Genomic DNA, 18,404 nt, shown 5'->3' on the forward strand with positions numbered 1-18,404 from the left:
CCTTATTAGATAGTTTTTTACTTCTGAGAATATTTACGAACTAGTCCATCAAATAATAATTAAACCTTTTTTAGCTTTTTGTAGCATTTTTAATTTTTTGCAAATATAAAATAATACAGATATTTTTTCTATAACCCTGTAATTGTTACTAAAACGTCAAAGTTGTTCAAAACGTCTTGGAGGTGACCGAATAATTAAACCACATTAAACCGAATCCGATACAATAATATTAATGGATTCATCCGACGAAGAACTTCCCGAAGCCATTTTGAAAATGAAACTAATTCCGAGGTGTTACCTGCCTAATGACTTAAAACCGTTCCGTCATCGTCATCTTTATGCGACCTGCAACCGATGCCATCCTCATCGACGTCATCTACCTTCCAGTTGAAACTAAATAACTCCACTGGACCGGCAATTCTTAATAGTCTACAGAATACAACAAATTGTGTTTTGATTATTAATATTTATAATGATTAGTAGTTTTCAGTTAGTTTTGTATATTATTATGTTTGTTGGATTAAAATAATTTTAGAAAAATGGGTTGGTATACTTATATATATAAATATATATATATATATATATATATATACGGTCGTAGAAAAAATAATGTTTCTAACTCATGCGTAAAGTGTGTTTCCCGCACTTGACCGCGTGCCCGAACTCCGCTCCGCGTCGCTCGGGACAAGTACAGTCGCGTGCGCGAAAGTATCAGTTTCCGCATTTGTTAGGAAAATAACTATTTCTGTGACGGGAAAAATTTCGACGTTTATTTCGGTTGGCAGGTAACAAGATGTCATATTTTATGAAATTATTTTTTTCACGGGAAAGAATGAGTACTTTTTTCCCGAATATTGTATAAGCACATAAGCAAAGGTGTGGAACTGTAATTTCTTCCTTCCATCACAACTCCCGTTGATGTACACCGACTCATCAACGTACGTTTCAGCGACCGTTGATGACTACCAACTGCCATGTTTCTTTAGTGTCATTAAGTCTCCACCAAATTCAACTAAAAGTGTAGCAGATGATATTCGAAATAAATGACCTAAATATGAGTTAGCATTTTCGAGCTGAAGAAAATGAACCACTGATTCGGTAACCTTATGAAACTGGTTTATGGGTTATGTATATTCTGTAAAATTTAACATCAGTACTAATAAATCAATACAATAACGGAGATCAGCCAAGAATAACTGAAAAGAGCTCAGTTCCACAATAATTGTTCTAAAAAGTCTTCACTTTTGAATATCATATAAACCATGTTATATACACTGATATTTTGATAAGTTTCATTTATGTACGTTTTTTAATTAAATTTATTTTAATCCATTTCTCAATAAATGTCTCTTTTCTCAATTTAAACATTGTCTTTCAGCCCTTCTTAAGCTGGATATTAGCCACAACAGTATTACTAAATTACCTGATATGGGAGAGCTCCGAAAATTACAAATATTTTACGCTCAACACAATGATATTCAAGAAATTCCGGGCTTCTGCGGATGCGAACAAGTTCAAGAGATATATTTTGGAAATAATTACATAAAGGTATATGCCGTTAACAAGAAAAATAATAATTTTATCTAACATTTCACATTTTGTAGGATATCCCATTAGAGTTTTGTGATAATATGAAACATTTGAAAATACTAGAATTAAGAGATAACCAAATTAGCAGTGTACCTGCTGCAATTACAAAATTGATCAATTTAATCAAATTAGATTTTACCAATAATGATCTCGAAGAGTAAGTTTTTATTATTTTGTGCATTTATTAATAATAACAATTTCTCTACAATTTCATAACTTCGTGCATTTGAGATAAATTCATAATCGTTAAACAATCAAGTGTAGAGGACGTAGAAGAGTATTAGGCATGTTTTGTAATGAAACATATTAATACATAATTAAATTTTTTAGAACAGTAGCATATATATTTGTCTAATAGTTTTCTTTCTTAATCAGTCTCAAACAAAATAATTTCTGAACCCTGTGAAAAGTACCCAAATCTCCCTGTATTTGGGCGAGAGGTTTGGGCATTGTATTTAATACACCACATATTCCCACATTACTTGAATTTTGTATAATATTACTGTCAAGACTTCCTACATAGTATAAATATCTTAATACACTCCTCAAAGAATCAATGTTATCTCTACTTTTAAAAATATTAACAAAAAAAACATCATACAAATATCAACATTAGTTGTGGCATGCTTACTTTTCACCCTGCAGCTGAAAAGGAAATCAACATATCATTAAATGGCGGGTTTTTGTCCGATCATCCGCAAGACCATCAATTTGAAAGGGGCAGACGTCGACGTAATCACATTTACTAATAGGAAACAACAAAATATTTTATTACTCAACATATTCTCCTCTTATTGGATACATTTATTACAGCCAACCTGCAACGTCTCTAGACCTTTCAAAAAAATTTGTCTTTTTTCTTCTTACTCTGCAAACCAGACCTCCACAGCTTTTATTACCTCTTACCACCACAGCTTACTTAGCCAAATTTTTTTAATGGCAACATGGGATTTGCGTGCAGGGGCATTGTCCTGGACAAAAAACACCTTTCGATAGCTATCAGCGTCTTTTCTCTTTAATTTTTCCCGTAGAGTGGTCAGTAATGTCGAATAGTAATCACCAGTTATTGTTCTAACCTTATCCAAAAAAAAAACAATCATGAGTACTCCATGACAATCCCAAAAAACTGAAGCAAGAACTTTTCCAGCAGATTTTTGGACACGAAACTTCTTAGGTCTTGGAAAACCAGATTGTCGCCATTCCATGGCTTATTCTCAACCCTTTTAAATACAGGTACTTGATGATGGCTCGATACTCCAATTTTTCGATTTTCACAATTTCGGTGGATATCTTTTTCTTTTTAATTTATTGCGTAACTCTGGTTCACTTTTTTGACATAAAACTTCACACTGATACTTCTAATAAGTTATTGTTCGTTACTATGGTAACGCAATATTTTGTTTATGCATTGAACTGGTCTAGGCTAACTAGATATCAATACATCCTCGTATAACCTACTTTTATGGTACATTTTCGTTTTGGGTTTTGCTTAAAGATAAATATGACTCAAAGATGATGATTATTGAAACACGCCAACATATTATGTTCTATTATATATAATTGCATCTCTGTCAGCAAAAATCTAATCTAACTAAATGGATAATATAATATTTCCAGTCAATAATTAATATTCTTTTTAAACAAATATTTACGATATTACTACAAATTTCACGAAAACATACTTATCATTTACATTTGTTGTGAAAACGGATTTGATTTTAAATAAGATGTATTTAGAATTTATTTTATCTTCTTAAAATTATGAAAATTTGTTCTCAAAATAATTTGTTTATTTTTAGATTACCAAACACGATAGGTCTAATGCCGCACCTGTTATCGTTAAAAATTGATGGTAACAGATTAAAACTAATAAGACCTGACATTATTCATGCTGGTACCAACAGAATTCTTCGACATCTAAAAGAGAAAATTAGTGATGAAGATTTAAAGGCACTTCACATACCTTCAGATGTATCACTTAATAGCAGAATTTTTCCTAATCGGTAAACAAATTGAAATATTTGCAGTACTATTCCACACGAATCACTTCACCAATCCTATCTATCATATTTTATACGTATACCTTATAGCCTAAACTAGATTGAAGTTATGTAAGATTAGCAGTTCTTATATTTTGTTGTTAAATGTCTGGTACTTCACATAAGTAAGTAACTCTTTGTTTTCTCTAATTTGATTCAATTACCAGTGGAAGATTATGCTTTTCGTTGGGCAATGAGTATAAAAATAAGTTTTTACTTAAAGTGTCAAGTTTCAGCAACAACATAAATTGTAAGTTTCAGCTATCCCCTCACTGCATTATCTAATTATTTGAAAAATATTTTGACAACAATTTCATACCAATATTATATCAAAAACAGATGGGATTTCAAAGAATTATATGCAAATATTATTATTACGAGATTTTGACATAATTTGAAGCAACGTAACCTTATATACGATTACTACATCTGATATATATTTTATCATTATAGATACTTACTTGTATTTTTGGTAATTATAAAATTGTAACATTTTTTTTGACGACCAATTATTATTTATTATACTTTTTTCCAAATTTTTTCCATTTACTGTTGTTCTGACGGCCTCTCGTAGTTCATATTTACTGTAGCGCTGCAGTCACACTCGGAGCGAATTACAATTAATGAAAAAATGGGACAAAACGGGAAATACCTCAAAACGAATTAATCTAAGCGATGGAGATAACATTTACAACAACATTTACAATTCAAATATGAGAATCAAATAAATAAAAAAATTGATGGTTGTGCTTTGGGAGCTATCATATCAAGTGTAATAGATTATAACACAATTGGCAATGCAAACTTAACATAAATATTACATTTTTTTGCCGTTATGTAGATACTGCATTACTGCGGTACCAAAAAATGAAATTGAAAATATAAATCAAAAATTTAATTCATACCATGAAAAACTGCATTTCATAATTGAAATCGAACAAAATAATAAAATTGATTTAATTGATGTCACATTATAAAAAATTAAGGTGAAAACACAATGGTATATAAAACTAACTTAGTTCTCAAGATATTTAAATTTCAATTCATGCCATCCTATGTCATAAAAAAGATCAGTGATAATAAGTTTGGATGATAGATCTATCCAACTATCAGATTCTCAATTTAGATGCTTAGGTATTAACAAACCAAAAAATGAGTTGAAAGAAAATCTTGCGAAAATGATGAATATTATATTCAAATAAAGAATAAACATATTCTACAATCGAAGAAGAATCCAAATAAATACTCGGTATTAAAACGTCACACTTTTCCTTGCCATATGTACATAATTATGATATTAGTAGAAGTCCTTGCTCAAATATTTTACCAAACTAAAATCAAAAACACCCAAAAACAAAAGAAGTAATATTACATATCAACATAGTAAAAGGCCATCAATACGATTAAAAAATAGAACTGCATTAACAAACCACAAAAGCATACATTCAAGAAGGTATCAAATACAAAAGAATAGAATTTTCAGAAATGATTTACATACATAGGAACTAGAAAACTGTCTATAAAAAAGATCTAAACAATTTGATCAAAGTCAATTAATCCTTATAATTTTGGAAGTTGTCAATGTGAAGTAATTTTTTTAGTGGTCGAAACGTCAAATTTTTATGTATAACTAATTCTCAATTAGAAGAGAAAATCAAGAATTTCATCTACAAGATCAGTAATCATGTCTATTATTCAAGTTATTTAGTGCCCGTGCCCGGTATTATGAATATACTTTTCAATCCTCCTTTTGAAAATCTTAACTTCTCATGATCAGTTGCTCCATAGCTCTTCATTTCTACATTCTCTAGTTATATGATTTTCAGCAACCTCAGACACGTGGTTGTGTTTCTGCAATTCTGTCCATTATGTTTTAGCCTACCACAGTTATAGCATGATTTTATATCTATATAATCATGCTCTACACTTTTTATTTCCAAAGTATAGTTTGTTACCGTTACCTCTAATGCTCTTGTATACTTCAGCAGTTGTCATAATTAAAACTGTGTTCCTTTGATGTCTTTTTGAATTTGCTCTTTGCTCATTTCATCAAAGTCTTGAATTCGTACCATTTTCAACTAATTATATATATATATATATATATATATATATATATATATATATATATATATATATATATATATATATATATATATATATATATATAATTTCTTTAATTTCTTGGCCTTTATATATTTATGTTTCTAAATCTTCTTGATTTTAGGTATCTTCTGTTTCAAAATTATTTTTTTTAATAATTTTTTAAAGATAGATAAAATTGACGTTTCGACCTTCCTTAAGTCTTTATCAAAATATGATATTGACACGGAAAATTTGGGTATTTACATTGATCAATAGATCACCTTCATTATGAATATCAAAATAAGAATAAAACCAAACTAGAATTTTGTTCTAATAAGCAAAATTAATGTTTCCCTAGTCCTTACATCTCAAATATATAGCCGTACCACAGAATCGAATTGAAAAGATAAATACAAAATTCAATTCTTATCATAAAAAACTTACATTCATCATCGAGGTCGAGCAAAATAATAGAATCAATTTACTTGATGTCACATTATAAAAAATTAATAATAACATAAGAACAGAATGGTACACGAAAGCAACTCGGTCCTCAAGATATTTAAATTTCAATTCGTTTCATCCTATGTCATAAAAAAGATCAGTGATAATAAGTTTGGCTGCTAGATCTAACCAACTATCAGATCCTGAATTTAGATAATTAGCTATTCAAAAATCAAAAACTGCATCGGATGAAAATAATTATCTGGAAAAAATGATGAATAACACATTCAAGAAAAGGATAAAGAGATACTATAATCAATAAAAAAACAAAACAGAAACATAACATCAAAACATTTTTTTTACTGTATGTACAAGGACTTTTCCAACAATTATCCAATTATTTCAATAAATATGATATTAGTATAAGTGATAGAGGACATAATACATTATCCAAATATTTCACTAAATTAAAACACCAAAAAACAAAAGAAGTAATAATATATATCAAATGCCTTGTACTAATTGTGACGATGTCTACATAGGCCAGACATTTCAGTATTTAGGAAATAGACTAAGAGGTTATCAATACGATAAAAAAATAGAACTGCATTAATAAACCATGAGATATCAAAAAAACATAAATTCAATTATAAAGATTCAAAAATACTTGAAACAGAATCTAATACACGAAAAAGAGAATCTTTAGAAATAGTTCACATTCATAAGAACGAAAAAGCTATAAATGATAGAAAAGACCTAAATATTTCAAGTAAAATTTATAGCTCTATTTTGTGAATTCTAATAAAACTACAAATAATTCAATATTTGATTAATCCTAGGTGTTTGTGGGTTACTCCGTTTTCCATCGCCTGTACGTAGTCTCTGTTGGGAAGTTGCACATTTCCGTTCAGGACAATGATTATTATTCATACTGAATACACTGCTTATACCAACACTCACAATTACACTGTCTGATCCGCGTTTCGATAACCAAGTTACGTCTTCAAAGACTGAACGAATCCTTCTGTATAAAGAGGATTGAAAGGTATGAGAGCAATTTTTTTTTGTTTTTCATTTTGGATTTGGAAAAAAGTGCTTTCTCATACAGATTTCTTAAACCTATGACGATATGACGATGAAGGTCTTTTTTTATTATACCTCTTGATAGTAAGAGGAAAGTGGATTAACCGATGTATGAATACAATGAAAAGAATCACCCGGGATGTACTTGCACGTAGCGGTATTTTTCCTAAATACATCAAATTCGAACTTATTACTATTCCTAATTACCAAAATATCTAAAAATGGTGATTGCCCATTATTTTCCATTTCATAGGTGAACTTCATAGATGGATATTTTGAGTTCCAAAATGAATTCGTCTATGTTTGCCTTCTTCGTATTGAATATGGCGAAAATATCATCCACATACCATACCCTGCGAAAATGCTGAAACTCTTGAGTGATTTGCTTTCCAAATTGACTCATGAACAGTTAAGCCATGAACGGTGATAGGCAATTTCCCATTGCTGTTCCTTCGTCTTGCTTGTAGAATTCATTGTTGTACTGGAAATAGTTTTGTTCCATAAATATTTTTGTTAACTGTAAATATTCTTCTATTACAGCAACTCCCATATTATTAGATCTCAGTAAGTCCTCAAAGTAGTCGAAGATTTGCGGGATCGGCACGCTGGGTAATAATGAACTTACATCAAAGGAGATTAAAATTTCTCCATCTTCAATTTCTGTAGTCTTCACTTTGTTGATAAACTCTATCGAATTCTTCACTGAAAAACTCTCAGGTTTGATGGGTAGGTTTTCAAACTTCTCCGTTAAGCACCTAGAATTATTAATCTAGAATTAAGTGTTTCGTTCACATTTGTGATAATTTTCTTTAGCGGATTTCTTGATATTTTGGTCTATGTGTTTCGATTAAATTGTCCACTCGAAATAGTCCTTCTTGTTGTTGTATTCAGTATAATTATCACCAATGGCTCCAGAAATTCCAACTAAGTAATGATAATTATTCACATTTCTTATTTTTCTAATGTAGTGGTAATTATTTTTCGGGATCATTTATACATGCCGAAAGATGAGTTGACAAATTTAAAATCACAAATTCGTCTGTTGTTTTGTTAATTTGTTCTAATCCTGATTAAAATGTTCAAAATATTAATAAAACAAACAAAACAACAGACGAATGTGTGTTTTTAACTTTGTCAACTCTCCTCTTGGGTAATGCTTAAATGCCACCTAAAAATAATTGTTACTTCATAAGTAAAAAATCAAACATGCCAAGAGAGCGACTTGAACCTCCCCCATGTGAATCTGGTACTCAAGCCAATACACTACGAAGACCTTAATAATACGTTTTTTACGCAGTATTGTTTCTTTACGCATTAGTGCGCAAGGTCTTACGCACTCGAAAGTGTGTCTATAGTACATAATTTACGCACTGTAATAGAAAGAAAAACATATTTATGTCAAGTATTATTGTGAATGTTGTATTTTGAATCTCATGAAATTTGTAATTTATATAAAATCTCTAAAATTCTCAATTACGGTTTTTAATGGGATGACAGGAATTAAAGTTTAAATATCTTTAGGAATAATTTGGTTTTGTACGACATTGTGTTTTTATGTTATTTTTAATTTTATATAAGTGGCATCAAAGAAAATAATTTTGTTAATTTGTCTTTGGGTATAAAATGGTTTTCAAAAGAGTTTTTTAGTAATTAGATAATGGGGTAGAGGAGTTTGAATTCTTGTTACAATTGGTTAAAGATATATATTATGATTTAGCGGTATGATACTATGAATTTTTAATTTATTTGCATGTGATGATGAAATAAGTTGTTCATCACAATATTGAATGATATTATTTTGTTTTTTTAAGAATCCGTAAGGTCTTCTATAATTTATAAGTTGTCCTTTCATTCAATAATGTCCCATCATTTTGTCACTACGATATTCTGATTTCATGATAACAGATTTATTGAATTTATCCATGATGTAAAGACTACAAGGTGTGTTCTTCCCGGGGGCTCGTTTTCGACTCGTTCTGCGCATCTCTTTGCGTTTCGAAAGACGAGTTTATTAAGAGAAAATTGTAAAAACTTAAAAACAACCCAAAGTTTTTTTTGTATTGAAATAATGAAAATCTTTTCTTTTTCGGAACAAAATTCACACTTTTCCTTCTTCCTTTTTTTTCATCAATATATGCATAATATTATGAGTCCAACGACCACACTTAAGGCACCCTCTCCATTTTCATCATATTTATCGGCATTCGTGAAATTTCCTCAAAATTAGCACTCTTCGTTTAATTTCTTTGAATAGTGAATTTTTTCCCAAATTTCGGTTTTTTTTGTTACCGATTTTATATTTTTGTTCTTGTTTCTTCTGATTTCATCCTTCTCTGGGTTGTCGGTTACTATCATTGTTTTACCAGTCTTTCCCCCTTCCTTTTTGTTCTTTCTGGCTAGTGCTTTTGGAAACCGCTGACGAAATAATTCCTTTTTCCGCATTTAGCTTTAAAGGTTTTACACGTGACGGCCCAGCTCTTGGTTCATCGTTTGTTTCTTCTTTATTTTAGGTTAAAGACTGAGTCTGTTTATCAGTAGTAGGAAGGTTGGACTCTGATACGTTATTCTCCAAATCGCGATCCGTTACGTAAAAACCCATAAAATCTTGATCTTAAAATATTTTGCAGTCCATTGGATATATTCCGGAAGTTCTAAAACCACTTAAAATATTGCTAGGCATGAAAGCTCGAGGAAAAGCAGTTCGCAGAACCTCTGCTACTGAGTAAATATCAAACGTTTTTCCTCTATTACTAAACAGCTAAGATTCTACACCTTGGGTGTAAAATGCTTTGAGAGGACCATATATAGTTAAGTGGCTGGAGTCTGTTTGATGTGTGAGTTGGAAAAGTTATCATGATGATTCTAGTATCCAAAGCGTCTATGAATAATATAACGGTTTCGTCCTTTGAACATTTGACAAACCTAATATAATAGTCTCGAAATTTTAAGAACAGCTGTTCATTTGACCAGCCGGTGGGAGCTGCAGGCTCCGATTGTTCTAGGAGGTGCGCCAAATAGCATTCTGTCTCTAAAAAAAATCTCCGGAATATCAGCATTGGCGGAATATAGTATTCAGTTGTATTGTTGTTTAATTTTTTTTTGGTGCAATTATTTTTGACTGCAATTGAACAGTGCTTACACCCATCTCATCTAAAATTCAAATCCGGTTTGGAGGAATTGTTCCAAATCGTTTATGAACATCTTTTATGCTGTCAAAAAATTTTCGTATATTAACTATTAAAACTTGTCGATCTGCTCAGACAGTAAACATTAAACATTTGCTTAGCAGCAAAATTTACCGCATATTCATAATTTCGTCTTTTATCTTTAAATTTTTTTGACTCTGAAGAGTATGGTGAGGATAGCTTTAAACACTTTCGAAGCTTCCCAAAAGCACATTTTTTGCTGGATCTTCACCATACAGCCTCAAAGGCCTCTTTTAAGGTAACAGGATTTACTGGATCTCTCTTATTACCAGTCTTGCTTCGTGGCAAGACAATTTCGGTAAAAAAAAACACAAAAAACCTAACCACCTGTACCATGAAACGCTTTCTAAGGTACAAAGTGTATTTTGTTTCAAGGTACAAGAAGATTCATTTTTCCAATCAAATAATTTTATACCTTAGAGGTTATGTTCAAAACAAATAACAACACTGCGTAATTACTTACCAATAGTCGCAAGATGTAACTAAAAACATCACTTATCCACAATCATTTGCCGTTAGTAACAAATCTCACTCAAATATTTTAAAAATATTTACTTTAATTACTTAAAATAAATTTTTTTGTATAACTGCCATAATTTATGGATTAATAGAGGGAGACACTGGTTTTAAATTTAAATAGTACACTTTGTCCAAGGTACAACAGTCTCCGATACATATTTTTGAAGCATAACAACTTATAAAGATTGGAATTAACATAAAGAATAACGCAGACTAATGAGCATTGCTGAAGTCTGGACATAAAAAAATTTAGAGCAATGGCTACGGACTAAAACGCAGCAAACAACCCGACAATGAAGAAGATTCTAAAGCAAATGAAATAAAAACAGAAGAAGACTTTTGAAACAGAGAAAAAGAACCCAGGAGGAAAGAAAACAACACAAGAGTAGATACTTGAAACATCTCATTACTTTAATGGTATCCTCCACACTATTAGCGAAATGACAATTCACAATTTCTGGAAGCAGAAGTATTAAGCAAAGATATTTCCCACAAAGCGGACGTGGAAGTGGAATCAAATTGGTTAATTTTATTTAGAAGTTTCTAATATTTCTCACTATCTCTATAGTAGTAAATTTAATAACTGTTCCTTAACTATGTAGAATAGATATACCGACTTTGTTTTCAAAATTTGTTTTTCTACAATGTCTACTCTTATTGTTTGTAGGTATACTATGAGACATGGTAATTTTCTTAATTTAGCAAAGAAAAATATATCTGAAATACCTGAAGAATGCTTCATTGAAGCAAAAGAAGCCAAAGTTACCTGTGTAGATTTGTGTAAAAATAAATTTGTCGATATTCCTGCTGGGTATGTTCTATTTAAAATACTATATTAATTTTTCCATTATGTTAAGATCAAAGTTCTGTATCCATCTCTTCTCTTTCATATTCCTTTCAGTGACTCTGAAAACCCTATATTATTACAGAACCTTGTCTGGTGGTTTTAATACTACTCAGATATTCTGAAGATTGTGTTAACTTTCAAATGATTACAGTGACCGGAGATATTACATATCACCACCCAGTATGAATGTAGGAAAAATAGATGTTAAAAGTGTTAACTTTATTGTAATAAATTTTTTCAATGTAAAAATTCTATTAGTTCTATTATAAGATGACCTTTATGAAAATGTCTTTACTTTTTAGATTACAAATACTATCCAATACACTAACAGAATTAAATATTGCTTCAAACAAAATAAGCAAAGTACCAGAGTTTTTTATGAATCTTACGATAATAAAGTATTGTGATTTGAGTGGTAATCAACTGAACGATTTACCGGACTGTTTATCTAATCTTGTCCATATGCGAGAATTAATATTAAGTAATAATAGGTAAGTACATTTTATACTTCGTCACTTTACTATGAATATTTAAGTCATTGCAACAGTTTATTGTTGACTGTAAAGCCGACTTTAGACTTATCGCGTTTTCGCGTTTCACACTATTTTCGTGCCATTTCGCGAAAAATGAAACAAAATGCGAAACACTCTCTTACACTTATCTAATTTCGTTCAATTTTTTCCGTTTCTTCGTTTTCACGATATTGACGGGGAAAAAGTTCGAGAACACGAAAAATGTTCAGTTGATATACATGGATGAACGTGGATTGAGAGGAGATAACACAGGTTGTGTAGATGGTGATAATACTGTTTTAGAATAGCTCTCTCTCTGTATATCTTGCATCACCGATTCTCTCTCATAATAATACAGTCTCCTTAGATTCTCCGTTATGAGTTTTCCGAAAATAGAACATTCATCGTCAGTAGGTTCTGCAGCTGGAAGACTACAACCACTCGGAGCCCGTGCCTTCTGCTTTAAATAGTCACAGGCTACTTTGAACGCTCCATATCCATCCAGGACATACAAACTGATACACCTGAAAGAATTTTTAATTATCTTCTCTCATTAGCTCGAGGCAGGATCGAAAACACATTTGGAATAATGACTTCCATTTTCCGGATCTTTTGTAATCCTATGCTTCTAGAACCAGGAAAGGCATGCATTGGGGCCAAGAGCTAAAACAATTCGTGATAAGTTTGCGGCATTTTATTGCATTGATATGGGAAAGGTTCCTTGGCAAAATTATCTGCAGTAATATATGAGTGTATGCAGTGTTTTAAGACTTTATTCAAATAGTTTTCCCTTTCATACTTGATCTTCTTTGGCCAATGTTAAGGATAATAATTCGCTTTAAAATCGTCACTTTTAATTATACTAATGGTAATTCTACTTTTATTTGTCTACTACTCAACGCATCACTTGCTCCTTCTGGAGCGTACGTACCGTGCAGAAAAACATCCATAGCACCGAACACAAACCAGTCGGGAGGATATATTTCATTGGCTCCAGGTCCCGATATTATAGACGCGGGAATTTTCCTTCGATAAACTATATAACTTTGACATAAGTTGGAGTACTTTCTTCTGACTTCGGCAGCCGAAAATTTTGCGCCCTCTGCTTCTAAAGCCAATCAAAGATTCTGACCACTCCATGATTGAACTATGCACGACTCGCCAATAACAGACATCAAACTAAATAGACTCTATAAAAAATTCTGACCTGGTGCGATTAAATAGAGCCAGGCATTTTAAAACACAAAATTACCATAAAGAATGTGTACTCACTTTTAACGACACGCACTGCAAATTCTTGGGCACACAGCAAGTACCTTCACAGCGTCAAAAAAGGGTCCGAACTCTGTTTCGTGCTTGAAAACTTTTAATTATAACATCCGAATTATCAGGCCTAAAAACTAAACAAGTTCGATGATGTAGCAAACATAATTGACCAACTGACGCGCTAGCACATGTCGAACGAGGATGAATGTCGCCTCGAATGATGCAATTTTTCGCGATAAGTGTAAAGCGTGTTGTAATTGTAGATAGTATTTTGCGAAATTCCTTTGACGTTTCTTTAAAAAACCGCCCTGTCGAGAGAAACGACACGAAACGCGAAAAAATGTTTCGCGAAATCGCTTTCGAAAGACGAAATGCATCTCTTTACACTTATCGCGTTTTCGCGGTCTTTCCGTGCTATTTCGCGATAAGTCTAAAGCCGGCTTTATAGATATGAATTATATCATAGAAGCTTCACGAAATGCCCAACTCAATAAGACAGGAACGTCTATTTAAACACCTTATAACAAATCTAAATCGGTACAACTCACAATTAAAACTAAAATAACTTAGGAAAATTCAAATTCAGGTCAATAGTAATTACTTGTAAACGTTGCTTTAGGTAAATGGAAAGGGACCGACATTATATTCTAACAAAAATTCAGAAAATTTAACATAGAAGAAATCTGGTTGTCTATAATAAGGCACATAGTACACAATGTTTTTTTGTTGTTTAAACACGAATCAATTTACTCACAAAGCGAAATTTTCAAAATAAAAGATATAATATTTTTAATAATTTTTTCCAGGCAATGTTTCTGAAACATATAATATGTTACGCACAATAAAGCTAGACATAATTTCACGTGTGGATAATGAAAACGAAAGACATTATGGTCCTCCACTTGGTAATGATAATCATCAAATTTTACTCAGTTTCCTTACAAAAATAGTAATATACGAGGATGTATTGATATATAGTTAGCCTAGACCATTCCCATGCATAAACAAAATATTGCGTTACCATAGCAACGAACAATAACTTATTAGAGGTGTCAGTTTTATACTCGTTGTGATCATTTTTGCTTTATTTCTTGTAAGGCTGAAACGTCTATTTTGTACCACTTCACAGTTTCTACTAGATTCCACAAAGTCCCTTCCTGAAAAGTCGACATGACATTCCAAGGACTGATCGTATCTTCCGTTTAATCCTTTCGTTATATTATCATCTTCATTATTTCCTTATCCATAGCCTTATTGTCATCTTGATTGCCGCTCTTATTGATGCCTGACAGTGTTTTGAGCTATTCTCTTCTTGATCGTCTTGTATTTGTTCGTACTCTTCGTTTCATTTCCATACTTCACCGTTTATCACCAACTTTCTGTACCCAACCTTCGCCTTTTCTCGTTTGAGAGTTCCAAATCTATAAATGTTTTTGGGGTAGCATTCTTTCTTAACATTTGTTACGTAATATTTTTTTTCCTTAAGAGTTTCTATTATACTAACCTCATCTGATACTTTTCTTGCATTTATTAATTTAATATCGATTTCAAGCTCCTTCAACATAAAGTTTTCAATATGTCCTTTCAAGGCTTTTTCACCATTTATTGTATTGGTCTTTAGACCTGATATTCTTAAGTTTTTCTTTTGTTCTCGATTTCTAAATTCCCCTTTCCTTCTAGCTCCCTGATAGGCCTCTTTTTCTTTTTGGATTCTCGTCTGTATCCGTACCGCTCATTTTATTACAATACCGTGAAAAGGAAAACAACCAGTTCAACTCTTGGAAGGTTATATTTTCCTATCGGTATATATTCGAAATTTTTCTCTTTTTTTCAGTAATTCGTGTTTCACTATATATATTCTTTTTCACATTTTTCGAAAATCGGGGTTCTATTTTTCGCTTATCTTTTAATTATATTTATCCTAATATATGACTCTTTTTCGTGTTATCGTATGTTTTTAATCACTCTCGTTGATTGTTTATTTACTTATTTTGCACGGTTTTTGATCGTATTAGTCACCGTTAAAATCTGTTATATTATCACTAAGCAACCAATTTCACACACTCTTCTACGTAATTAAGTGATTTTGTTTCCTCTGCAGCTCACGCAATTACACATTAATTACAGACGAAAACTCAAACACTTTTCTATCGCTTGATTACCACGTTGCCACTCAATCAGAATAATTCTACTCATAGTACAAATTACAGTTCAATGAATTAATTCTGAAAAACTGAAACTGAAATATCAGGTGATAAGTTGCATTGCCTAAGCATCTAGCCAAAATACCTCGAACGGATTAGTACTTTCATTGTTGCTTGTACAAGCGTTCCGCGCTTGCATATTTAATATAAAAACAGTAGTATTTAATGTCAGATATACGATTGTGCTATAATTTGTATTGTGAAATATTTTTTCGCAGTCGAAACAAAATTATTTGAATTTAGCGGAAAAGTATCCTAAACATACGAGGATGGTCCCAGAAGTACCTGGCCCAACGAAGAAAACGCAGTCTGGGAACAAAAAGTAATCCGAGAGGGCTAAATCTGGCGAATAGGGTGCATGAGGTAGCAATTCAAACTTTAATTCGTTAAGTTTGGTCATTACAATAACGGATGTGTGAGCTGATGCATTGTTTTGATGAAATAACACTGTCTTCTTAGCCAAATGCGACCGTTTTTGCTTGATTTCTTCGCTCAAACGTTGGAATAAGTTCGCATCATACGCGCCGTTAATAGTTTTTTCCATTTTCAACATAGTCAATGAAAATTATCCTACATGCATCCCATAAAACCGACGCCGTGACCTTCCCTGCAAATAGAACGATCTTTGACTTCGGTATTTTTCAAACAACTACTGCCATTTCTAAGTCAGGCCAGGTACCATCCTCATATAATGTAAAACGAGTGCAAGGTTAAAAAGAATAAGTGCTTTCTCTTTCTTTTACTCTCATTTCTTTCTTCTTTATTAGATTTCACAGATTCCAGAAAAAAATTGATGGAACTATATTTACACTTAGTAATGTCAATGAAAACAAAATTCTCAACAACATTTTAATAAAGTCATAATTCAAATAAATCAAATTTATACAGGGCGGATACAAAATTGAGTGCAAAGTTAAGCTAATGACTAGAATATAGAAGTTAAAACCCATAGCAAACTCAAAAGGAATCGGACCGTTGATCTAAAAAAATATTGAAGGACTAGCGCTTAAAACTTTTATTTTCGATGGATAAGGTTTATAGATCTCTTACTGTTTGTTTGAAAATACATTCTCATGCTGACATGCTTATTAAAATAAGAAGACTTCTTAGTCTTCTTATTCCGAAACGTAAAAATAACGTATTTTGAGAATAGCTAAAAAAATTTTTATACAGTGCTTTTCAGATAAAAGTATCCACCTTTAATAACTTTTGTAATACTGGTATTTAGAAAAAATCCAAAAACACGTCAATTTATGTTGGAAGGGGCAAGCATTATGGCTTATTTAAACTTACTGGAAAAGCCACCCCCTCACCCCTAGCAGCATCCCCTTTATTTTTTTAAATTACTTTTCATATTTTTTATGTAAAATTTGGATACTCCTCTTTGAGCTGATTTCAAAAATGTATAATACTTGTAGGTTAAAGTGGTTAGTTTATGAGATAAACAATTTTTCTTTTAAGAGCACAAATTTTACTTATTATTTACTTTCACCTTATTTGCCTGTACTGAAATGGGTTGTACAACAGTTCAAACTCTTTAATCTTTTTAACTGTGCTATTTATTATGAAGTTACAATAAGTGTTCAAAATGAGTACCATTCACTTCCATACAATGGTATAATCTTGAAATGCCTCTCTGACATTGCTTAATACGGCTGGATTTAATTGTCGACATTCATTTTTTATCCTCTCTCGTAAATCATCCAGAGATTCTGGTTGGGTAGCACAAACTTTTGTTTTTAAATACCCCCATAAAAAGAAGTCTAGGGGTGTTAGATCCGGTGACCTAGGTGGCCACTCCATAATCTGCCCCCTTCTACCTATCCAACGAGCGGGGAATATTTCGTTTAAAAATTGTCGGACAGGCATAGCATAGTGCGGGGGAGCTCCGTCTTGTTGAAATACCAGTAAATCTTCGGATAGGTTATCATCATTTTCTATTATTGTTGTAATATGTGGGTCAACCCCTTCCCTGAGTAACTCAAGATATGATTCACCATTTAAATTTCCGTTGATGGAGAAAGGTCCGACAATGTGGTCACCTAGGATACCACACCAAACGTTTAACTTTTGGGGATGTTGTGTATGGAATTCACCCATAATATGTGGATCACTTTCAGCCCAATATCTACAATTATGCCTACTTACTAAGCCATTTAATGACCATGAGCATTCATCAGAAAAGCAAATATTGTTTAACAATTGTGGATTGTTATTGATAATTTGCGTCATTGATTCGTAAAACTCTAGACGACGATCAAAATCATCTTCATTCAACTCGTGCACCAACTTAACTTTGTATGGGTGGTACTTGAATTTATGTAGAACTCGGAAAACTGTAGAAGATGAAACACCGATCGCTCTACTTGTTGTACAACCCATTTTAGTACAGGCAAATAAGGTGAAAGTAAATAATAAGTAAAATTTGTTCTCTTAAAAGAAAAATTGTTTATCTCATAAACTAACCACTTTAACCTACAAGTATTAAACATTTTTGAAATCAGCTCAAAGAGGAGTATCCAAATTTTACATAAAAAATATGAAAAGTAATTTAAAAAAATAAAGGGGATGCTGCTAGGGGTGAGGGTGTGGCTTTTCCAGTAAATTTAAAT

At 31.8% G+C, this 18,404-nt stretch overlaps 1 protein-coding gene across 8 annotated transcripts in view; it reads left to right on the top strand.

Moving 5' to 3' along the window:
* Positions 1-18,404, top strand: part of LOC130447069 (leucine-rich repeat-containing protein 40-like) — an 82,006-nt gene that overhangs the window by 9,736 nt on the left and 53,866 nt on the right. For all 8 annotated transcript variants that reach the window (XM_056783702.1, XM_056783704.1, XM_056783701.1 and 5 more), the window contains exons 5-9: positions 1,379-1,548; positions 1,605-1,747; positions 3,390-3,593; positions 11,631-11,774; positions 12,113-12,301. In XM_056783702.1, the coding sequence (XP_056639680.1) occupies positions 1,379-1,548; positions 1,605-1,747; positions 3,390-3,593; positions 11,631-11,774; positions 12,113-12,301 (850 nt within the window). The remainder of the gene's footprint in view (positions 1-1,378; positions 1,549-1,604; positions 1,748-3,389; positions 3,594-11,630; positions 11,775-12,112; positions 12,302-18,404) is intronic.

This window comes from Diorhabda sublineata, chromosome 7 (assembly GCF_026230105.1).
Source record: "Diorhabda sublineata isolate icDioSubl1.1 chromosome 7, icDioSubl1.1, whole genome shotgun sequence".
NCBI classification, from domain to species: Eukaryota; Metazoa; Arthropoda; class Insecta; order Coleoptera; family Chrysomelidae; genus Diorhabda; species Diorhabda sublineata.